The sequence below is a fragment of the Haliotis rufescens genome, unplaced genomic scaffold (genome assembly GCF_023055435.1).
Source record: "Haliotis rufescens isolate VD_foot unplaced genomic scaffold, xgHalRufe1.0.p SCAF_1, whole genome shotgun sequence".
Classification (NCBI taxonomy): Eukaryota; Metazoa; Mollusca; class Gastropoda; order Lepetellida; family Haliotidae; genus Haliotis; species Haliotis rufescens.
The window spans coordinates 15,980,731-16,006,217 of record NW_025963779.1 but is presented as its reverse complement, the minus strand read 5'-3'; the positions used below and the strand labels follow the sequence as shown (position 1 = coordinate 16,006,217).

Here is a 25,487-nt window from a genome sequence, read left to right as displayed (position 1 = left end):
GACCTTGATCTTCTGGAGGCAGGCCTTTGCTTCGCCAACCATCTGTAATGACATATTAGAATGTGTTTTTACTCAAAACCATATGTCTTCCCTGTCATTTCTTTTTTTATACATTAGTTCCAGTTGTTACTGCAAATGATTTTGCAAAAAAAATAACAATAACAGCAAAATATAGACTGGAAAGATAACGGTTTCATGCAGACATATTCATAAGCTGTAGAGGTGTGGCGGAAACAAATGCTACAAATGCTCCCTGTACAGGGAGTAGATCTTGAATCCTGGTTTGCAGGAGACAACATATACACCTCAATTTACTGTGAAATAAAGATCTTAATTTTTGAGAATATCAGAAAGTTCTAAACACAGTGCCCCTGTTGCTAATGGGCACACTTACTTACTTACTTACTTTGGAGATTTAACGTGCGCTTTCCGACTGATGCGTATTTCGCACACGGGCCCGGCCAGGCCATTTAATGTGTTTCCGAAAGGGGCGAAGGTGGGCTGTGCAACCCAAAAGGGGGGTTTAAGGGGTTGCTTATATAGAATTTGGGAATTTTGAGATTTGGAATAGATGCCGATGGGATTGGGGAGGAGAACTAAGGGAGCTGGGTATGGTGGATGTTGGTTTGTTTATGTGATTTTGATTTGGTAGGTTATTGTGTTTTTAGATGCGTTTTATTAGTTCCGTTTTTATTAAGAATACGCCTAAGGCCTTGAAGTTTTCTAGTTTATTTTGTGGGTTTAGTATTGCTTCTAGAGTTAGAGCCTTGTTTAGATTGAGGGTGGTTTGTAATGCGGTTCGATGTGTTAGGTAGTGTGTGCAGTGGATAAGTGCGTGTTCTGGGGTTTCTGGTTGTTTGCAGTGTGGGCAGTTACCTGTAGTGTGTTTTTTAATTTTCTTTAGGTGGTTATTTAGGTTGGTGTGTCCTGTTTGGAGTTTAGTGATTACTCTGTCGATTTTTTTGGATGGATGGAGAATTTTTGGTTTGGTTAGTGGTTTGCTGAGCACTTTTTTGATTTGGCTATTTGAGTTTAGATATAGGTTATGCCATTTTTTTGTGATTTTTTGCTTGTTTACACTTTTAATTTCTGATTTTGAGATGGGTAAGTTTAAGCTTATTTCTGGGATTTTGAGGGATAGTTTAGCTGCTTTATCGGCGTTTTCATTACCGTATATTCCTACGTGGGCGGGTATCCACAAGAAGGTTATTTGTTTGCCTGCCTTAGTTAGGTCGTTGGAGCTTTTAAGTATTTGATTTATTAATTTAGGTCGGTTTTTGGTATTTTTGTTTTGGAGGGCTTGCAGTCCACTTAGGGAGTCGGTAAGTATTAGGATTTTTTTGTGGTTTTTGGATTCTTGATTATGGAGGGCTGAGGCCATGCCCATTAGTTCTGCCGTGAATATTGATTGGTTGTTTGGGAGTCGGAAGGTAATGGGCACATACCTCTGGGGTCTTCATGTAGATAGAGGCCAGCTCAAACAGAGTGAAGGCCGGAACATGGTAGTCATCCTTTATCCCCTGGTGCCGAGCCAGCGCCTCCTTCAGACACTGTCAACACAGCAGACACAGTCAACACATGCAGCAGACACTACTGACACATACTGCAGACACTGTCGACACATGCAGCAGACACTGTCGACACATGCAGCAGACACTGTCAACACATACAGCAGACACTGTCGACACATGCAGCAGACACTGTCAATACATACAGCAGACACTGTCGACACATGCAACAGACACTGTCAACACAGCAAACACTACTGACACATACTGCAGACACTATCAAGGTTCTACTACACCAAATCAGAACCAGTTGGGACAGTGCGGTTTTCGTTAGGGAGCCTTCAGTGCAGATCGAGAGATATCTGCAGGCTGTGATTGGAGGATATTCTGTAAGATGTCTTTCAATTGTACATCCATCCAGTTATTAAAACTGACCATGTTTTTCTATATTTTCTATTTTTCAACATGATGACTTATGCTGAATGTGACCACAGCTATTTTCAAGGAGGTGACATTTGGTGCGAAACTGGGGGTGGTGTGTTTAGCTTCCTGTACTCGGAAAAGGAGCTGGCTAAGCTGGTCATTTTTTATGTTTTTATTGCTGCTCTAAGGCCAAACTGTGCACACATGTACAGGTAATAGCTGTTGAATGCTTAGTTATTTTCTAAAAAAATATAACGTTACTATAGACACATACAGCAGACACTACAGACACATACTGCAGACACTGTCAACACATACAGCAGACACTGTCAACACAGCAGACACTATTGACACATACAACAGACACTGTCAACACACACAGCAGACACATACAACAGGCCTCAAAGTTTAAATGTTTACCAAATAGCCATATAACTATCATAATATGTACAAGTTACAGCACTAGTCTTGAAATTGTATCTTAATATAAACTGTACATGAATTTTTTACTTGTGACTTGAACAATGATGCAATTTATGTTACTGGATTATACAGGTATATCCTTGCTTATCCAATGAGCATTGTCAACTAAAATAAAGCAATAATTACATTAATTTTTATGTATTTTAGTTCACTGTCGACTTTAGAAGGAATTATTTGCAAGTACAATTATTAGCAGACGTGTTTTCCAATATCACCTGTTATATATTTTTGTGTCTACAGATGTGTAGCAATAGAATCTAGTCGCCACAAGATATTTTTCTAGATAGTCATTTGGCTACCTCTGAAATTTTAGACAGTAGACAAACTGAAAATTTAAGTCGCATTGGCTACCGTTTCAGTCGCAACTTTGAGGCCTGTACACACAGAAGAGACTGTCAACACATGCCTCAGACACTGTCAACACATGCCTCAGACACTGTCAACACACACAGCAGACACATACAACAGTTATTGTCACCTCACACACAGAAGTGACTGTCCACACATGGCTCAGACACTGTCAACACACACAGCAGACACTGTCAACACAGCAGACACTATTGACACATACAACAGACACTGTCAACACACACAGCAGACACATACAACAGTTATTGTCACCTCACACACAGAAGAGACTGTCCACACATGGCTCAGACACTGTCAACACACACAGCAGACACTGTCAACACAGCAGACACTATTGACACATACAACAGACACTGTCAACACACACAGCAGACACATACAACAGTTATTGTCACCTCACACACAGAAGAGACTGTCAACACATGCCTCAGACACTGTCAACACACACAGCAGACACATACAACAGTTATTGTCACCTCACACACAGAAGAGACTGTCAACACATGGCTCAGACACTGTCAACACACACAGCAGACACTGTCAACACAGCAGACACTGTCAACACATGCCTCAGACACTGTCAACACACACAGCAGACACATACAACAGTTATTGTCACCTCACACACAGAAGAGACTGTCAACACATGGCTCAGACACTGTCAACACACACAGCAGACACTGTCAACACAGCAGACACTGTCAACACATGCCTCAGACACTGTCAACACACACAGCAGACACATACAACAGTTATTGTCACCTCACACACAGAAGAGACTGTCAACACATGGCTCAGACACTGTCAACACACACAGCAGACACTGTCAACACAGCAGACACTGTCAACACATGCCTCAGACACTGTCAACACACACAGCAGACACATACAACAGTTATTGTCACCTCACACACAGAAGAGACTGTCCACACATGGCCAACCTACCTGCACTGCCATCTCCTCCTCACCCAGCTCCTTGTATATGGAGCCCTCCACCAGACACTTCAGGTGGTAGATCTTGTGGTCAGTCTGCATGTCACACACTGGAACAGACAACAGACAAATGACAGAATCTTAAACTACTTGTTTGCTTTGATGACAGGGTAGAAGCAAATTTTAGCCTGTATTAATTTGACAAGAACTTCCACCCCTCCTACAGTGGCCTGTACCACCCTTCCTACTGTGTCCTGTACCACCCCTTCTACAGTGGCCTGTACCTACCCCTCCTACAGTGGCCTGTACCACCCCTCCTACTGTGTCCTGTACCACCCCTCCTACAGTGGCCTGTACCTACCCCTCCTACAGTGGCCTGTACCACCCCTCCTACTGTGGCCTGTACCACCCCTCCTACAGTGGCCTGTACCAGCCCTCCTACTGTGGCCTGTACCACCCCTCCTACAGTGGCCTGTACCACCCATCCTACAGTGGCCTGTACCACCCATCCTACAGTGGCCTGTACCACCCCTCCTACAGTGGCCTGTACCACCCATCCTACTGTGGCCTGTACCAGCCCTCCTACAGTGGCCTGTACCACCCCTCCTACTGTGGCCTGTACTATCCCTCCTACAGTGGCCTGTACCAGCCCTCCTACAGTGGCCTGTACCACCCCTCCTACTGTGTCCTGTACCACCCCTCCTACTGTGGCCTGTTCTATCCCTCCTACAGTGGCCTGTACCACCCTCCTACAGTGGCCTGTACCACCCCTCCTACTGTGGCCTGTACCACCCCTCCTACAGTGGCCTGTACCACCCCTCCTACTGTGGCCTGTTCTATCCCTCCTACAGTGGCCTGTACCACCCTCCTACAGTGGCCTGTACCACCCCTCCTACTGTGGCCTGTACCAGCCCTCCTACAGTGGCCTGTACCACCCCTCCTACTGTGGCCTGTACTATCCCTCCTACAGTGGCCTGTACCACCCCTCCTACAGTGGCCTGTACCACCCCTCCTACTGTGTCCTGTACCACCCCTCCTACTGTGGCCTGTTCTATCCCTCCTACTGTGGCCTGTACCACCCATCCTACTGTGTCCTGTACCACCCCTCCTACTGTGGCCTGTTCTATCCCTCCTACAGTGGCCTGTACCACCCCTCCTACTGTGTCCTGTACCACCCCTCCTACTGTGGCCTGTACCACCCCTCCTACTGTGGCCTGTACTATCCCTCCTACAGTGGCCTGTACCACCCCTCCTACTGTGGCCTGTACCACCCATCCTACTGTGGCCTGTTCTATCCCTCCTACAGTGGCCTGTACCACCCCTCCTACTGTGGCCTGTACCACCCATCCTACTGTGGCCTGTTCTATCCCTCCTACAGTGGCCTGTACCACCCTCCTACAGTGGCCTGTACCACCCCTCCTACTGTGGCCTGTACCACCCCTCCTACTGTGGCCTGTTCTATCCCTCCTACAGTGGCCTGTACCACCCCTCCTACAGTGGCCTGTACCACCCCTCCTACTGTGGCCTGTTCTATCCCTCCTACTGTGGCCTGTTCTATCCCTCCTACAGTGGTCTGTACCACCCTCCTACAGTGGCCTGTACCACCCCTCCTACTGTGGCCTGTACCACCCCTCCTACTGTGGCCTGTACCACCCCTCCTACTGTGGCCTGTTCTATCCCTCCTACAGTGGTCTGTACCACCCTCCTACAGTGGCCTGTACCACCCCTCCTACTGTGGCCTGTACCACCCCTCCTACAGTGGCCTGTACCACCCATCCTACTGTGGCCTGTACCACCCCTCCTACTGTGGCCTGTACCACCCCTCCTACAGTGGCCTGTACCACCCCTCCTACTGTGGCCTGTACTATCCCTCCTACAGTGGCCTGTACCACCCCTCCTACAGTGGCCTGTACCACCCCTCCTACTGTGGCCTGTACTATCCCTCCTACTGTGGCCTGTACTATCCCTCCTACAGTGGCCTGTACCACCCCTCCTACAGTGGCCTGTACCACCCCTCCTACAGTGGCCTGTACCACCCCTCCTACTGTGGCCTGTACCACCCCTCCTACAGTGGCCTGTACCACCCCTCCTACTGTGGCCTGTACCACCCCTCCTACTGTGGCCTGTACTATCCCTCCTACAGTGGCCTGTACCACCCCTCCTACAGTGGCCTGTACCACCCCTCCTACTGTGGCCTGTACTATCCCTCCTACTGTGGCCTGTACCACCCCTCCTACAGTGGCCTGTACCACCCCTCCTACTGTGGCCTGTACCAGCCCTCCTACTGTGTCCTGTACCACCCATCCTACAGTGGCCTGTACCACCCATCCTACTGTGGCCTGTACCACCCCTCCTACTGTGGCCTGTACCACCCATCCTACTGTGGCCTGTACCACCCCTCCTACAGTGGCCTGTACTATCCCTCCTACAGTGGCCTGTACCACCCTCCTACTGTGGCCTGTACCACCCCTCCTACAGTGGCCTGTACCACCCATCCTACTGTGGCCTGTACCACCCCTCCTACAGTGGCCTGTACCACCCATCCTACAGTAGTCTGTACCACCCCTCCTACTGTGGCCTGTACCACCCCTCCTACTGTGGCCTGTACCACCCATCCTACTGTGGCCTGTACTATCCCTCCTACAGTGGCCTGTACTATCCCTCCTACAGTGGCCTGTACCACCCCTCCTACTGTGGCCTGTACCACCCATCCTACTGTGGCCTGTTCTATCCCTCCTACAGTGGCCTGTACCACCCTCCTACTGTGGCCTGTACTATCCCTCCTACAGTGGCCTGTTCCACCCCTCCTACTGTGGCCTGTACCACCCATCCTACTGTGGCCTGTTCTATCCCTCCTACAGTGGCCTGTACCACCCTCCTACAGTGGCCTGTACTATCCCTCCTACAGTGGCCTGTACCACCCCTCCTACTGTGGCCTGTACCACCCATCCTACAGTGGCCTGTACCACCCCTCCTACTGTGGCCTGTACCACCCATCCTACTGTGGCCTGTTCCACCCCTCCTACTGTGGCCTGTACCACCCATCCTACTGTGGCCTGTTCCACCCCTCCTACAGTGGCCTGTACCACCCCTCCTACAGTGGCCTGTACCACCCCTCCTACTGTGGCCTGTACCACCCATCCTACTGTGGCCTGTTCCACCCCTCCTACTGTGGCCTGTACCACCCCTCCTACTGTGGCCTGTACCACCCCTCCTACTGTGGCCTGTACCACCCCTCCTACTGTGGCCTGCACCACCCCTCCTACTGTGGCCTGTTCTATCCCTCCTACAGTGGCCTGTACCACCCTCCTACAGTGGCCTGTACCACCCCTCCTACTGTGGCCTGTACCACCCATCCTACTGTGGCCTGTTCTATCCCTCCTACAGTGGCCTGTACCACCCTCCTACAGTGGCCTGTACCACCCCTCCTACTGTGGCCTGTACCACCCATCCTACTGTGGCCTGTTCCACCCCTCCTACTGTGGCCTGTACCACCCCTCCTACTGTGGCCTGTACCACCCCTCCTACTGTGGCCTGTACCACCCCTCCTACTGTGGCCTGTACTACCCCTCCTACTGTGGCCTGTACCACCCCTCCTACTGTGGCCTGTACCACCCATCCTACTGTGGCCTGTTCTATCCCTCCTACAGTGGCCTGTACCACCCTCCTACAGTGGCCTGTACCACCCCTCCTACTGTGGCCTGTACCACCCATCCTACTGTGGCCTGTTCCACCCCTCCTACTGTGGCCTGTACCACCCATCCTACTGTGGCCTGTACCACCCATCCTACAGTGGCCTGTACCACCCATCCTACAGTAGTCTGTACCTCCCCTCCTACAGTAGCCTGTACCACCCCTCCTCCAGTGGCCTGTTCCACCCCTCCTACTGTGGCCTGTACCTACCGTCCAGCATGGGTTTGAGTTCCTCATGGGTGCAGGTGGGCAGGGCGTGCCACAGGAACACCAGCTCCAGGGTCAGCAGGCGGCACTGCTCCTGTGTGGGCGGCACCTTCTTGAACTTCTCAGCCTGGACAGACAAATTAGCTCATGTTAGTCAACACAATAGTATTTGATTCCACTTACATTTGTCACCATGTTTGGACAAACAATTCTGAAAACTCATTAACACCTTTTCCAGAAGAGAAATGATTGGTGAAGAATGATAGCAGAATCGCACAATTAGCATTATGACCATGACTTGCCTACCAGGGCAGCAATGCTACTTCAGCATAAACAGGGATGAGAATAGATATTTTCCTTTTCAACTTAAACTTCTTTTCAATGAAGGGGCTTGGCCCCCCAAAGCCATCAGATTTTATCAAATTTGTGGTCACTACAATTCTCGGAAATTGGCTGATCCGCGGAAGATTCTCACCCTGCATATATTTATGACAGTTACATCACGAGAACCGGCTTAATCCTATAGCAGGAACTAATAGCAAGTACCCTTTTCAAACAAATATTTAATCAATGCAAAGAATGATAAAGTCCCTAATCTTTTTTAGCGAAAATCAAACATCTCATCAAAACTACCACTGTGATTACACAGCAAGGATGAACAAGCGTATAGTCGACGAAGTCATCTAAATCCCCTGCCCATTTTAACACGTTATGGTCCCAAACCAGGTAACTGACCCAACATTTCTCTTAGCCCATGTCAAAATAGCTGCAATGGAAATTCTATTAAAAAAATGTCTAAAAGTGATAAATATCAAAAGGCACCAGTTCAGTATGTGCCTGGTAGACATGCAAAGAAAGTATTTAACGTTTTTTTAGTTCGTTGGGTTGGGGGATAATGAACGAGTGAGTAAGTTGCATTTTCTGCTATATTAAGCAGTACATGTGTATTTCAGTTGGATCATGGCATCTCAGTATAATTTGGAAAGAAAGCCCAAAGTGACACAGACTGTAATCATGATCATAATTAGGGCAAACGTGTGACTTGAAACCAATATCATAGCATCATGGCATACCTAAGGGACACACCTCTACACAGTGAATTCCTGCATCCGAGACAACTTGGCCACCAGGGCCCCGAAGGAAATTGACCATGTGTTGGTTTACATGTGTCATGTTTTCTCAGGACATTTTAATAGGTCATAATGAGTTCTTTTCAACCTATGAAAGGTATATTTACCTTTTGGTGTACCTCTGTGGATTGATTAGGTTGGTTGGTTAGGCACTCAGCAATATTCCAGCTATATGATGGCGGTCTGTAAATAATTGAGTCTGGACCAGACAATCCGGTGATTGACATCATGAGCATCGATCCACGCATTTGGGATCGATGACATGCATCAACCAAGTCAGCGAGCCTGGCCACCCGATCCCGTTAGTTGCCTTTTATGACAAGCATAGTCACTTTTTACGGCAAGCATGGGGATTGATAAGGTAATTTCAAGTCACAGTAAAATTTTCAAAGAAGTATCTATATTCAAAGACTTTTTAAGCCCATCTAAGCCCTGTAGATTGCTTGTGAACTTTGACATGGTGCCATATGTATAAATGGCTTGGGAAGATGGGAGAAGACTAACAAGTGACTTACCCTGCGCCCAACAAACGCCTCTATTTGGTTGTTTTTCTTCTTCACAAGCCCCGGAACCTCCTTCAGGATTTCATAAGCCTTGTCTACATCTCCCTGAGCTCCTAGACACACTGGGACACAGACACAGACACAGTTGTCACAATCAACACAGCAGAGCTACAGATAAGCTGCATATTTGCATAAAATACCCCCCAAACTATTCAAAACCCAATTACTTTCAATTAACTTGCGTACAGAAATGCATGCATTAAATGAAAAACTTAATTGTTGAAAACAGCACACGTAAATACTCAGTGAAGCTTTTTCAACATATGTCCAACAGAGCTAATTCCCAAAACACAATTACAAACTAATGTACTTTCCTAGTCAAGCCTATATTTAAAACCATTATATACATCTAAACCATTCTTTCATGTTCAAAATCTCAAAACGTTTACTTATTTTGAGAAAAACCAAATAGAGTGATGAATAGATGAGTGACAAAAGTATTGGTTACCCAATAAAGAATGTAATAACCCAATTAAAATAGAAACCTTTGAGTAAAAACTCAATTGCTCAAAAAGTTATATGAAGCTCTGACACATCAAACAGATGCAGCTAGAGATTCAGCTGGGCAACGGTCTGGGAAGTCTCTCACTCACATGATCTTATTGTAGTGAGTGAGTGAGTATGGTTTTACACCACTTTTAGCAATATTCCAGCAATATCACGGCGGGGGACACCAGAAATGGGCTTCACACATTGTACCCATGTCGGGAATCGAACCCGGGTCTTCGGCGTGACGAGCGAACGCTTTAAACACTAGGTTACCCGACCGCCCCCCTGATCAGTGGACAGGGCAATCTGGCATCTAAACCAACAATTGGAACATCCTTGTAGAACCAAGGGATATAACTCTGCACAGCAGATTTCTGCACATTGGGTCCATGATGGATATCATAAGTTAGAGGAAAAAAGTATGAACTTACCTGACATAAGATAGGAGTAGTATGCCTTGGACCATTTTGATTCTGCTCTCAGTCTGATGAAGAATGTCGAAGATACATAGATAAGAAGAATGTCGAAGACACATAGATAAGAATGTTGTAGATAAGAAACACATCATGCCCATTGGAAGCATCATATGAGTAGTCCACTCCCAATCTAACCTGAGTTTTCACCTCTTACAAGGGTTACGTGATATTACCACATTGCATTAACTCAATCTCACAATGATAAAAACTGTGTAGTTCAACTCCAGTCCATGTGGAAATAAGTCAACACAGTATTATTTTTGTCTCATACTTTCTCCAATACTTTCAGTCAGTATACATTCTGTTCAACCTTTTCAATAACATGAAAGCACGATCAATCTTTAATAAATCTAATGCACCCGTAACAGTGTAATGTTTTGTGAGATTGTGGTCCTAATGCAATTGGTTTATCAGTGTTAAGAGTAATAAGACGCAGAACATGTCCTTGTTATTATTGTATATATTCCAGTAGGAGGAAAATGTTAAGTTGTAAACCAAACGCATTCTGATTGTTGATATTTATAGTAGAATAAAGATGGTTGGTTGTCTTCAAGAAATAACTCAAATAATTATTTGCAGAAATCACATCACCCTGGCCAAACTTGAATTCATTCTGGCACAAGTATTTTCTCCCTATTTTCCAGGTTTCCCTACATTAGTATAATCATCCAATGAGGTAAGCTACAAAAGGGAAAGCAGTAGCTCTGAAATACTCAAGAGAATTGATCAAGAAGTTGTCGTCTATGGTGTTACTTTGCAGCACGAGGGCACTAGTTAAAGGGAGATAACTCTTTCAGACTCAATGGAAATTACTTGACACTGCCTCCTCAAAAAAGTAGTCATGTGATCAAGAGTCTTTTAATGATCACGCTGCTGATTTGTTCCATGCCTAAATTTGCCATAAAGTTTCTTGATACACCCTAATATATCCTGATACATCCTGATACATCCTGATACATCCTAATACATCTCGATACATCCTAATACATCTTGATACATCCTAATACAACTTGAAACAAAGTTTCCCCAAGATCAGCCTCATTGAGAGAGATATAAAAAAAATATAACTACGATTGATCACCAGATGACTCACAATGTACCACAATAGAAGTTCAAGCAAATAATCTGAGACAAATTTCATATCTTCTTTGAGACACACTTGCAAAGTATTTATAATGCACTAGATTCCACACATTTCGTGCATGCTTAAAGGGGCACTGATCTAACGCAATTCCCCGGGACTGGTTGCCTTTGTTATTGTTTTTTCCCATTGAGTACCCGGATGTATAGCAGAAATCTAGACTAGTTCGCGACCTCTGCTGCGCCATTCGTAAGCGCATTAGTCACTTTTATGGGTAGTAATAAGGGCGTATGGTCACATTGATCAACAAAATGAAATACAGTTTTCGAGATAATAAGGAAATGTAGGTATCTATGTGAGTAGCATCGGTAATGGTGACGAAGTTTTGATAAGTCACTTGCTTGGTAATTTTCGTTTACACTATTTTGACTTGCAACACAAAGTAAATATTTCACCTGAGCATATGCTTTTTTTATAGTGTGTACATCTTTTTACTGTCAAATGTGTAACGAATTTATTAAACGTCTAAATATTCAGTTATTTTACAAAGTGACTGAAAAACATTTCCATCTGTATTATTATGACAACGAATTCCAAACATTTTGATGTTTAATGTCATCACCAAGAGACTGAAAATGTTGCGTTGAAAAGTACATTTCTAAGTTGTTTGGCTTTTAATCCTACATAATAATCTGTTGTGATGTTTGTAGGCCCTTTTGATCGTCTTGATCAATCTGGACAGATTTTTTAGTCAAAATGACTGAAATATTTACACATTTTATAAATTGCCTGAGAGAATCACATTTTACAAATTGACGGTAATATATACACGCTTACAAAGGAAAAGACCTGTGTCAACGACGTCTATCGTGCATTGAAGAATTTCCCAACCAAGACGTAGAGAAACAAAAACGAATCGGTTCAAATAAAGGAAAACAAAATGCAAATATCATAATTACAACCTACCAAATTTATGTGTATAAGTTTTAGGCAGCTTCCTTGTTCGAGGAATGTATCCGTGAATATCCACAAAAAAGGAACAATATCCCACTCGTGTGCAGCTGTACAAAGAAACTTATTCGATGTCACGTGTCTCAGTAACAATCAAATATTTTAAAAGATATATATCGTTTCGGGATATTATAACCCGTGTTCGTTTCTCAACTGATCGCTTGGATTGTTTCAGGTGTTTTACATAGGTGTCAAGTCTCAATGGTCAGCTGAGAAAGCCCACGTGACAACTATTTTCTTAACGTCCACGGTTCCTAAAAATTCCATTGAGTGATAGATAACAATGATCAATCAATCAACGTATTATCAGTTAACCCTTTGAACAAAGTATGTTGTTTTTACATCGGCACTTCGCGCCATGATATGAGTGTATTCCCTTTGTTTTAGTAAACCTAGACATGTAAACACTCACTCTTGACATATCCACTGTGCAAGATAACAGTGATTGATCAATCAACGTATTTTCTGTTAATCCTTTGATGACTAGGAACGATCCGTTGATTTACAAAAAAAAGTAAATCAACTGATCATTCATCTCTTGCTGGGCTGCCACGTGTATATTACATAACACACATTTCACCTCACTTCAAACCTGGATTTAGATTGAATAATTACCCCAGACACAATAAATGCCAAATGGGAACCTTTGTCAGGTAATCTAAGTGGTGCTACCACTAATTGTACCTGTAATAAGTTCATTAACTGAGCATCAAGTGAATGACGACAAATACACAAGTGTAGGGTTATACGAGAAAACGTGGATGAAAACAAGGGAGTAGTAATCGTATTATCGACGCAAGCCGAAATCCAAAAATGCTTTCACTGCATGGATACTTTTTTTAGTATTAAACTATAACTATCTGGGGTATTTCCAAATGACGACATACGATGAGCTCCCTTGTTCTTTATGTCTGTTTGTTTAGGCTGAAGAAATTAATTAACAAGCGCCCTTTGTCGAAATCTTTATAGATCACAGTTAACCAATCAGTGTTCAAAAATGCGTAAAACAAATATTGCCTCCAGCCTCCAAGTTTATTTAGCTGTCCTTGCAGACGGTACCCCAGTCTCTGGTCACGCTCAGTTGCGTTGCGTATCATCCGGGTACTCACGGGGGAAAAACAATAACAAAGGCAACAACCAGTCCGTTAGATCAGTGCCCCTTTAAAGTGCTACAACATTTTCACCCTGGTCAATGGATCAATGTTCTCAAATGTCATTCTCAGCTCCATGGGGAGTATACAAACTTTCGCCCAAGCATTGTTTCATTTGTTCCCCCATACCTTGTGAATCCTTCTAGCGTGTCACTCCACCTCAGCTTCAGTAGATTACACCAGCCTGGGGAAGGGAGGCGTCACATATCAGTCAATGAAATGCTAGGAATGTTACAAATTAACACCTGATGGTTACCCATGTATCAATCAACAATCTTAGCAGTATCAATATTTAAAAATAAGCTTTGCAAAAAAAGCAAGAAAAAAAGCTTTGCAATAGCCCGGCCTGACAAATCCTCAAACATGACCTTACTGCCTGTCATGAAACAAAGCAATAAACCTGATTGAATATTAGCATCAGAACAAGCCATGCAAGTTAAGCAAACTGGATTGATACTCAGGCCACATGGACCATCGAGTACTTCACACAGAAACAACACGTGTGGTGTACTCGAGTATCCTGATGTGTGTAGATACGTGAGGTGGTCGTATCGCGTACTTGAGTATGCCGATGTTAAAAGATATGTGAGGTAGACGTATCATGACACCCGTATGTAATGGTACATTTGAAAGTAAAAAGCAGGGGCATGGACACTGAACTGGAGAATGTATGCTTGATATGTTCTCAAACTAACACAAGGAAGAAAGAAAAGTCAAGATCAATGAGGATTGCTTGGCTCCGATAGCATTTGAGTATGGACAAGGATGTGAAAACCTGGGCCAACTTCTGGTGTGTCATCACAACCCACCAGGATGTTGCAGATAGTGAGTGTGCGATGTTGGCTTTCACACTGTTCCAGTCGTGGTTTGGAAGCACTGGGATTCAAACCTAGAACCTGATGATTATTGTAGCTAACAGACAACAAGGGGTGACTAAGTAGACTGTGCACGGCACCTGAGATAATGTCCACAACATGACAATGGGAATCCAAGGATCAGGCATGAGACTACTCCACTCCTCAACAGTGGTGTACCCAGCATCATCACATACAGACGTAGTACTGATGCACTTGTCACGTTAATACGAACTATGGTGTTAACAGATATTTCCATATTGATTTATTGGAATATTAATGGTCATGTTTTTTAAATTCCAAATCGTTCCACACTGGTGTCAAGTGAAGTAAGAATTCTCCACAAGATAGATGGTATGCCCCGAAACATAACCGTGTTACTTACTGATTTCGTAGAGACACATAAGTTCTATCTCCCTCTGGCCTGCAGCCTCCTCCAGGGCCTTCTGGTACATCCCCAGGGACAGGTCATTCTCTTTCTGAAACATGGACATCAGTAGTGACAGGCTAATCTCTTTCTCGAACAAATAGCTAAACTCCCTCAGTCTGTATAAGCTACCCTCCCTCAGTCTGTATAAGCTACCCTCCCTCAGTCTATATAAGCTACCCTCCCTCAGTCTATATAAGCTACCCTCCCTCAGTCTGTATAAGCTACCGTCCCTCAGTCTATATAAGCTACCCTCCCTCAGTCTGTATAAGGTACCCTCCCTCAGTCTATATAAGGTACCCTCCCTCAGTCTGTATAAGCTCCCCTCCCTCAGTCTGTATAAGCTACCCTCCCTCAGTCTGTATAAGCTACCCTCCCTCAGTCTGTATAAGCTACCGTCCCTCAGTCTGTATAAGCTACCGTCCCTCAGTCTATATAAGCTACCCTCCCTCAGTCTATATAAGGTACCCTCCCTCAGCCTCTATAAGCTACCCTCCCTCAGTCTGTATAAGCTACCCTCCCTCAGTCTGTATAAGCTACCCTCCCTCAGTCTGTATAACCTACCCTCCCTCAGTCTGTATAAGCTACCGTCCCTCAGGCTGTTTAAGCTACCCACCCCTTGTCCCTAACCTACTCACCCTCAGCCTGTGTATCCGACCCCTGAAGAACAGAAAGAGAGCAGAGTTGGGGAAATCATTCTCCTTCTCAGCAATGATGTTCTCAGCTTCTGCTGTACCTGCAACCATTCAACAGAATGTGTCATCATCATCATCATCATCAGTCATAGGCGAGGTGAAATGGGGTTTAACATCGCATTCCATATTATTACATGTATATAGCTATCTGCATGCACATGTGTGTAAGTGTGTGGTTGTGTGGCCGTTTGTACTAGTCCGGACTGATGCCGATTTTATAGTGCTAGCCCACTGAGATTCCATGCCACAGTTTAACATGAATACCCCACTCAGACAGTATACTGACTCCAAGCCGACCAGAACTTGTTTTATCCCCTTAATGCCGAGCATCAGGCAGGGTAGCAACAAGTACCATATTTTCACAGCTTTTGGTATCGAACCCCCAACCTTCCGCTCTCCAGACAGACGCTCTAGCAAAAGACCACAGAGGCTGTCACCAGAGTCACAGACCTAGCAACTTTCTGCAGTCACTCATTTAGGTACCTACAGACAGAAACATATATTTGCCCTCACATAGACAATGTGTGGCCTGCACACAGTCTATTCAAAGAGTTCTTAATCAATATTACAAATGCAACCAGTCCTTGGGGAAACACTAAGTAAACTCATGGATATCATGTAAAATTACAGTTCTTTTGCTTGCCAAACATATTCCATTCAGTCGTGAAATGTACTTTGTCCACTCAGTCACATTGCCAAGGACTGTTTTAAATTATTCAATGATAATATCCGCTGAATATTATTTGATCAATCTTGTTTCCCTTGTCGTTGGACCTCGTCACCAACTAGGAAACAATCTTTTTGGTTGAGTGCTCTTGTAAATAATTGCCTATTAGAATAGAAATAAGATCAAAGACAACACAGACATTTTCTACACAAGTTCAAAAACTGCAAAAAGCTGTGACAGACACATGCGCAAGATCATATAATTTCAGCATAATACATATAATTGATGAAATAAAATAAAATAATAATCCCTCAATAATAAGAAATTTTGACCCACCTGCACAGAAGCTATTGGCGCCATCGAGAGCAAAGAACGGCCTGAGCACAGTATGGTACCACAGCAGCCCCAGCGTGGCAAGAGGTGCCTTCATGTCCTTGCTGTGACTTGTGTACTCCAGCGAACCTAGTCCGGCTTCCCGATCACCTTCAAACCCTAGAAACTCAATCAGCTTCAATATCTTCGGAGGCACCATGGATATACACAACTGGAATGTACCATATCCGAAATTCACGGCACCGCAAAGACGCGAAAGAACTTCCTCCGTCAGTTCATTGTCATTGCCATCGGTGGCGCTGTCATGGACGTACACACTGTTCTGGTTGGTGTTGGAAGGAAGGCTGTTGGTCATTTTTTCAATCTTTGCTCGGGCTTGTTTCTCACTGAGATCCAAGATCTCTTTATGAACCTTTTCATAGAGTTTCCAAGCCTTTCGTAGGTACCACCCACCCTTTACATAACTAGCGATGTCCTGGTTCGTGAAGACAAGAATCGCCTGGTACAGCAACGAGTCGGCAACAATCACTTGGCGTTGGATACGATCCTCAACACTCACCTCAGCCTCTGACTGAAACACAAGCATGTGTAAAGTATACTTGCGGATTCCATCAAAACTGGTGATGGGTGTTGGCCTGACGTTTTTATTTTATTTTTATTTTTTAACACCACTCAGCAATATTCCAGCTGTATGATGACAGACTGTAAATAATCGAGTCTGGACCAGACAATCCAGTGACTGATATCATGAGTGAACAACAAACAAAGAAACAAAGAAACAAACAAAACATGCCCCGACCAAAACATTGTCTGCACAAAACTTAGCAAAATTATTTAATCTAAATGAGGATGCAGTTGCAGTGTCAATATGCTCCTTTTGTTTTCAGTTTAACTCTTATTCATGGAGTTTTTACGGAAATTTACCTACACAGGCATGACATATATATTTCTCATCTCTCTTGGGAAAGTGACCATGAAACTTTATAAAACATTAAATTCTAATGATTTACCCTGAAGTATTGCAGGTACTGAAGGAATTCTTATTCGACATAATAAGCGCCCATGGCAATATTTGCTAATATATTGGCTAGTGAACAATCCCAATTATCACCCCTTCCGATTGATCAATGTACACAAGACTTATTTATTTGTGTATAACACGCACTCATGTGTTATATGCACTCTTAATTATGGGCAATTAAATTCTGGAAAAATATATCTGTCGTATATAAACATTTCAGGTTGTCAGCATAAACCACACAATTTACGACCTTTCAACTCTGTTTTTTCTCTCACCAATATACTTTTCTAATAAGAGCCCCCTATTTCTAATTTTTAGAGCACCCTGGGCGTTATTACGTCGAATACAGTAGTATGATGTGTAATATGATTGCAATACTCATTCATGTTTTTATACACACAAATGTTCATCCATAGACAAATGCTTGAAACCGCAGCACTGTGAGACCGTAGATGCGAAACTACTCACTTGCTGTCGTTTTTTCTTTGAAAACCGTTTCTTCACTGATCGTAAAAAGCCATCACTTATTTCACATTTCTTCTCAGTGTGCTGGAGAACTTTTAGAGCCTCGCCCAACTTTTCTTCCTCGAATGACATGAGAGCTTGCTGAAAGGGAGATAACACACCTGTCAGTGATTTTATTCAATGAAAAAGCATTATTCCTGAAGGGACAACTAGTGGTAATAGGTATGAGGAATACATCCGTAGTGAATAGAAATGTTGATGAACAAGTCAATCATTATCCCAGATTGCTGAGAGGAAGACACTGAACTCTTTCAGAAGGAATATCAACACCCTGTAGTCAGGGTTAGAACATAAAACTAGCCCGCTAGCCTGGGGCTAGTACAAATTCCTGAAGGTTAGTACAAGTTTCCCGAAATTCCCCCATTGTTTTAACATTACAAGGGCATCTTATCTTTGCCCGGGCTTGGAAGGATTTTGTGTTCAGTTCTAACCCTGTAGAATTATGACCACACAGAAACAAAATAGACGCTATCACAACAGTCTTGACTGAGTGGGCTAGCCTTGCGTTTAGTGCATTCACTCATCAAACCCAAGGCCCTTGGCTCAATTCCCTATTCCTCAGATTTCCTATATCTTGGCTTGATTCCCTATCCCCTGGTTCGTTATCCGATGCTCGGTTCCCTATACGATGGCTTGATTCCCTATACCTTGGCTCATTATCCTTTGCTTCGCATTGACACTCTCATTTTCACCTACAAACATCGAAAACGTCGTATTGCTTGAAAAAAATTATCTACCAGGGATAATTCTAGGCCCACATTTTCAAATACAATGAGGCATTTTAACATTGTGCTGTATAAAAAACTTGCTCGACAGTTTCTCCAATCGTCAAAATTTGTCAATCGAAACAGCGATCTGCATACTTGCAACACTGCATGTCATCTCTTACTGTGCATAACTGATTCCTATATCACTGCATGGAGCTTTGCACTACATTTTTTTTATACCTGATTGTCAAATCGTATTCGGTGATCTACAGTAAGTCATTAACCATATGTTTTTGTCACTTAAATCCTAGCAGAAATCAAAGATGTACATGTATGTGCATCCGTGCAGAAATCAAGAGAAAAAATGCAAAATATTTTTTGCCAACATACTGTAACACCATTTACAACTGTCGCTATTTCATGTCATCGCTTTGAATATATTAAATTACGATCTTAACAGACATTGTTGAAGACCTAGACATTGTTTGTTCCCCGCATGCCAACAAAATAAACAGCTGATGGTGGTAAACATGCCATATCTATAATTGTTCTCGCAATAATTCTTCCTAAAGTGGACAATAAACTGAAATACATAAATATTAATGTATTTTCTCCTAAAGTAGACAATGAACATAAATATAAATACTAATGCATTTTTTTGTTGACACAAATGCTAATATTTCTAAATATTCACAGTGGAAGAATTAATGTTCGAAAATATCGGAGGTTGTATCTATATAACCTAGTAACATTAATTGCCACACAATTTGAGTCACAAATACCAAATATCAACTACAGTTTCCACTGTCTGAAAATTTGCACAGTCTCTTTACACGTCCAAATATCTCATTGCTTTTAGACCAAGGTGGATTTTCCTCTGAACATTAAAAAATTCAAGGATAATCTTTGAGTGTGTGAAGTCCATTTCTGGAGTCCCCTGCCATGATATTTCTGGAATATTGCTAACTCATTCACAACTGTTTTAATGGTAATTGAAAAAGTCCAACATCAAAATTCAACGGTAAAATAGCAAAAGGTGAAGTGCAAGGTTACAGCCATGCTTGCCACCTAATCTCTACTAAATCTCTCTGCCACAGTGACAGTTATCCTGTGCAAGGTGAGCATCCATCGATTAGAGCCATGCTTGCCACCCAATCTCCACTAAATCCCCTCTGCCACAGCAACAGTTATCCTGTGCAAGGTGAGTGTCCATCAATTACAGCCATGCTTGCCGCCCAATCCCCACAAAGTTCCCTCTGCCACAGCAACAGTTATCCTGCGTAAGGTGGGCATCCATCAATTACAGCCATGCTTGCCACCCAATCTCCACTAAGTGTCCTCTGCCACAGCAACAGTTATCCTGTGCAAGGTGAGTGTCCATCAATTACAGCCATGCTTGCCACCCAATCTCCACTAAGTCCCCTCTGCCACAGCAACAGTTATCCTGCACAAGGTGGGCATCCATCAATTACAGCCATGCTTGCCACCCAATCTCCACTAAGTGTCCTCTGCCACAGCAACAGTTATCCTGTGCAAGGTGGGCATCCATCAATTACAGCCATGCTTGCCACCCAATCCCTACAAAGTCCCCTCTGCCACAGCAACAGTTATCCTGCGCAAGGTGGGCATCCATCAATTACAGCCATGCTTGCCACCCAATCCCCACTAAGTGTCCTCTGCCACAGCAACAGTTATCCTGCGCAATGTGGGCATCCATCAATTACAGCCATGCTTGCCACCCAATCCCCACTAAGTGTCCTCTGCCACAGCAACAGTTATCCTGCGCAATGTGGGCATCCATCGATTCCAGCCATGCTTGCCACCCAATCCCAACTAAGTCTCCTCTGCCACAGCAACAGTTATCCTGCGCAAGGTGGGCATCCATCAATTACAGCCATGCTTGCCACCCAATCCCTACAAAGTCCCCTCTGCCACAGCAACAGTTATCCTGCGCAAGGTGGGCATCCATCAATTACAGCCATGCTTGCCACCCAATCCCCACTAAGTGTCCTCTGCCACAGCAACAGTTATCCTGTGCATGGAGAGCATCCATCAATTACAGCCATGCTTGCCACCCAATCCCCACTAGGTCTCCTCTGCCACAGTGACAGTCATCCTGGGAGGCCTGTCTACAAAGCCATGCGGCAAGGTTAATCTGCTTACCATGAAGAACACAAAGCTGTAGCCTGCATGCATCAATGGGCTTTCATTTCTGTAACAAAGCAGAGAAAGAAATGAGAAATTTGTGACGGAGACAGATATATTTGAGTCTCACCTCAAATATGTTACATGCTATGAAATCGTGTCCGGACCCTGATGTCATCATTATTCCAGAAAGCCTGCCTGGAGTACCAGTATAAAGCCAATAGAATATTACTCTATACTCATAATTGCCAATGGTTTGTCATTCTGGAAATATATTTATCTGGACAATTTCACTGCACATGAAAAATACATACACAACAAATGCACAAAAACACACAGGTTGGAGACACCGCATAAGGAATTACAAGAAACAATATAGATCTACATTTAAAAACTGCATAAAATATACATAGTGACTAAAACTAAATCTTAACTCCTGCAAGTAGTAATGTAAGGCTTGCAGGCAACACATTTATTTTATTATATTTGTTTAAGTTATTTGTTGCTATTGCGTTAAGCATGTTAAGTATACTACTCAAAACAGTGTGTTTTCTTTTGAGTAGGTGGGGTGGGTTGAGATATACATATCTTACTGATACTGCATATTAGTACCCCATGAAGATCCGGGGTAGAATAGATCTTCAGCAACCCATGCTGGCCATAAAAGGCGACTATGCTTGTCGTAAGAGGCAACTAACGGGATCCGGTGGTCAGGCTCGCTGACTTGGTGATGCATGTCATCGTATCCCAATTGCGTGGATTGATGGTCATGATATTAATCACTGGATTGTCTGGTCCAGAATCCATTATTTACAGACCGCTGTCATATAGCTGGAATATTGTTGAGTGCAGTGTTAAACAAACAAACAAACAAACAAACATGCCCCAAACAAAACATTGTCTACACAAAAACTAGCAAAATTATTTAATTGAGTACGACAAGCATGGGTCTTCAGCAACCCATGTAACTCGATTATTTACATATAGCCATATTGTCATATAGCTGGAATAGTGCGGTGTTAAACAACAAACAAACAAACAAACAAACAGTGAAAGGAGGATTTTCACATGTTACTGTCTCTTGTCTCAGCAAGTGAGATCTTTAAGAGGTAAAGTGAGGTGAAATGGGGTTTAATGTAGCATTAAGACTATTGCACATATATAGCAATGTGCATGCATGTGAGTGAGTGACTGCTTGTACTAGTCCAGACTGAATGCCGGTTTCATAGTTCCAGCCCACTGAGATACCATGCTGTTGTTTAACATGGATGCTCCACACAGACACAGTACCATGGATGTACCCGACCCTGCTAGAGGCGGATATTCGGCCCCATGTCTTCAGCAAGTGTAAGTAAAAATTCCCAAATTGGAATTAAACATTTCCCAAGTCATGTTGTTTTATCCCCTCTATGCCCCGTACCAGGCAGGGTAACAAGAAGTATGAACTATAACATCCTCTGCAACAAGAGTCATCAGAAGATGACAAATCCCCCCGGACCCTACAAATTCGAAAGAATAAATTATCTGCTTGTTAAGTCCACTAGATGAAGAATTTCTATCTGATCTGGCTGTCAGTATACAAGAGTAGTTATTGAGCTATCAAAATAATACCATGGAATTGGGATTCAGAACTTTGTATTTCTATGTCAGGTACACACCAACATGAACAGTCAAAGTCTAACTTGTTGAAAAAATATAAATTCTAACGATCCCTAAATAGCAAAAGTCACCAGATGACAAGCTGGTCATATGTGTGCATAGTTTCAAGGAAGAATACCTAATAGTTTTAAAGATGAACCCAAAGTCAAACTTCTTGCCATGAAAACAGGATATTTTTTTTATCTAAATTCCTAAATAGCAAAAGGCATCACATCAACCCCTGAATAATAATGTTCCAAGTTTGATTCAACACTGTTGAACAGTTTTTAAGTGCTGCTCCAGAAACGACACCTACCTCCATTTCAGCAAAGTCTAACTTAATTGTGTTCATGAATAAACAGAAAAATGAAATTTTGAAACATTCCTCAATAGCAAAAATAAAAATTATAAAAATTACAAAATAGCAAAAGGCACTTCAGCATGTGACTGATACATCTTTCAAGTTTCGATCAAATACACTGAATGGTTTTTGAGTTCTGCCCCGGAAAAGGAAATGATTACGGACAGACTGGCTGATCGCTACATCCCCCCGCATTATATGCCAGGGGGATAATGATGAAGCCAGTCTACAAACACAGCAAACTATGGACATAATCTGACCAATGGTCCATGAATCACAGATGCTATAAACACAGCCTATCTCATCAAAAAACTTATGCTAATATAAATGTAAAGCATCAAAAGCTGAAGAAACAAGTAAAGTCTGGTAGTGATTGGACAAGAGGTTGTGGAGAAAAGCAGCAAACCTTTTGTGGTATTGAGAGTCTACAATTATGTAACTATAATAATTATAGCTAAAATGGATAGAATTATCATTAAACCGTCTGCATATTATCAGAAATCAGCAGGCCACTGTAACTTGATAATGCCCTCATATTGCTTGACGACGGGCCATTATCACTCCCGTTGTTAGGTGATGTCATAGGATAGGGATAGGTGACGTCACGTTCAATAGTGACGTCATCTGGTTTGTTCTATGACGTTTCCATATTTGTAAAAGTCGGTCAGTGACATTCATGTTGATTGCCATGATTGCAGTAAACTTTTCAAAACCGATATTGTTGTTTCTTTTTATATGGTAACAAATTCTATCCATTTTAGTTATAATAACGGTAATGCTATTTTTAAGGGCATTATCATTTGGGTTCGGGCTTCTGCAAATGATAATGCCGCCAAAAATAGCACTGCCCTTATATTATAGTGTGGTGAAATGGGGTTTAACGTCGCGTCCAAGATTATTGCACTTCTATAGCGATGTGCATGCACGCCCTTATATTATAACAACAATAACAACAACAACAACAACTATAATGACAACAATAAATCGAACAATTTCAATTAGGTCCTTGACCATTCTGGAGATCTAAACACATATGAATAACAACCAGAACTGGTGCATGTCCCATCCCAACACACCAACATTCCGTGTCTGCATCCTAGCAATATCATGTCAACTGTCAGTCATAATGGTATTGATTAACATTGAGAAGATCACACATGTCCATCACCTGACCTTTTACATTACTTCTAATGCATAGACCTGCACAGCTCAACCAAGCAAGAACAGAAAGCATCCCACAATCAATACCATAGCTCGTGTCACACAAATATACTCACATAATTATGTAGCATAAGAAATTTCAAAATTTCTTTATAAACATGTCACATCCTTTGCATTAAAATTGGTGCAAATCAATTCAGAATCTGAAGAAAATTGTATAAGCACGGCCATGATTAATTTGAAGATAACGATAGTGATTACAGTGTTCTGCACATTGTCTAACCAGGGTTTGATGCCGGTATGGATTTGAGAGTGCTGTCATTCTAATAATGGGCAAAAAAGACTTCAGGGTTCAGCCTGACAATGGTCTTGTGAGCTAATCAAGGCAGATCAATAGCTGGGGTCTACAGTGTCTACACTGTGGGAGTCATTCCCGGACATGCTCACATACGGCAGAGACAAATCTAAGGATCAACACATTTTTTATTTGAAATAATCTTGGTAGGATTTGGAGAAAATTGGAATATAGTCCATATGTGGGCATATGCTGCATAATTATGATACTCTGAACATTTTGTATGAAATGGATTCAAAATATAATTGAAGGGTTGTAAGGATGCTTGGCTGGAGTGTGTAATGTCAGCCTTTGAAGGAAATGTGTGCTCACTGACCATGGCTGAAAGGGCATGTGGAATGTAGATGGTTACTTGTCATGCTGTATCACTATGCTCTGCCTCCTGAGTGAGTGATGGCTGGGCTTCTCTTCACCAGTCAAGGCCTGAAGGCATACACTTGTAACTTGCCTTATGCTCAGGAAATGAGAAAGTGAGTGAGTAAGCTGTGTTTAATGCCACTTTGAACTGTATTGCAGTTACAGGCCTCGGTTCAATGCCACAGTATTTTCATGCTTATGCTACAGCTCTTCAGTTCAAAGCGGGAGGAAGGTTCAAGAGCCATCTTCCTGAGGCAAATGAGTTAACTGACTACAAATGTCCAGTTCCCACCCTTGTCGAACTAGGCTGGAATTTCCAGGCTCAAATTTAGCGCCGCCAGTGGCTATTATGAGTTATGTCCCTTCTATGCCCCTCCTATTGACCAATCAGATTCCATCACTCCTATCAGTTACATTCACTTCAAACAAAATGGTGTTGCCCATTCAAGACTATCTGATTGATAATCAAGATCTTGATTAACAACATGAAAAGCTTTGGAAAATATATGTCGACGCCCAATTGGCGGTACACATGATTTGCAAATTGTGCAGTCGACCGAACTCTGCACGTTGCAATCCATGTAGTTCGTTACTTAATTTTGACTGGACTATGTACAGAATCGTTAGTCCAGCCAAAATGTTACTTCAGAATACCAGCCTAGTTCGGCAAGGGTGGAAAATGGACTCTTATAGTCAGTTGAGATGTTCTAGGTGATAAAGGGCA

The 25,487-nt window shown here is 43.1% G+C and overlaps 1 protein-coding gene across 2 annotated transcripts in view; it reads right to left on the bottom strand.

Moving 5' to 3' along the window:
• Nucleotides 1-25,487, bottom strand: part of LOC124149464 (tetratricopeptide repeat protein 39C-like) — a 45,053-nt gene that overhangs the window by 6,493 nt on the left and 13,073 nt on the right. Inside the window, exons 2-13 of one of the 2 annotated variants that reach the window (XM_046521065.2) lie at nt 20,910-20,958; nt 17,983-18,120; nt 16,497-17,064; nt 15,437-15,534; nt 14,757-14,850; nt 13,647-13,701; nt 10,230-10,282; nt 9,262-9,371; nt 7,620-7,743; nt 3,729-3,826; nt 1,446-1,550; nt 4-42 (exon numbers count right to left, since the gene is read on the bottom strand). In XM_046521065.2, coding sequence (XP_046377021.1) covers nt 4-42; nt 1,446-1,550; nt 3,729-3,826; nt 7,620-7,743; nt 9,262-9,371; nt 10,230-10,282; nt 13,647-13,701; nt 14,757-14,850; nt 15,437-15,534; nt 16,497-17,064; nt 17,983-18,120; nt 20,910-20,958 — 1,531 coding nt within the window. The remainder of the gene's footprint in view (nt 1-3; nt 43-1,445; nt 1,551-3,728; nt 3,827-7,619; nt 7,744-9,261; nt 9,372-10,229; nt 10,283-13,646; nt 13,702-14,756; nt 14,851-15,436; nt 15,535-16,496; nt 17,065-17,982; nt 18,121-20,909; nt 20,959-25,487) is intronic. The other variant, XM_046521073.2, reaches the window with a different exon arrangement.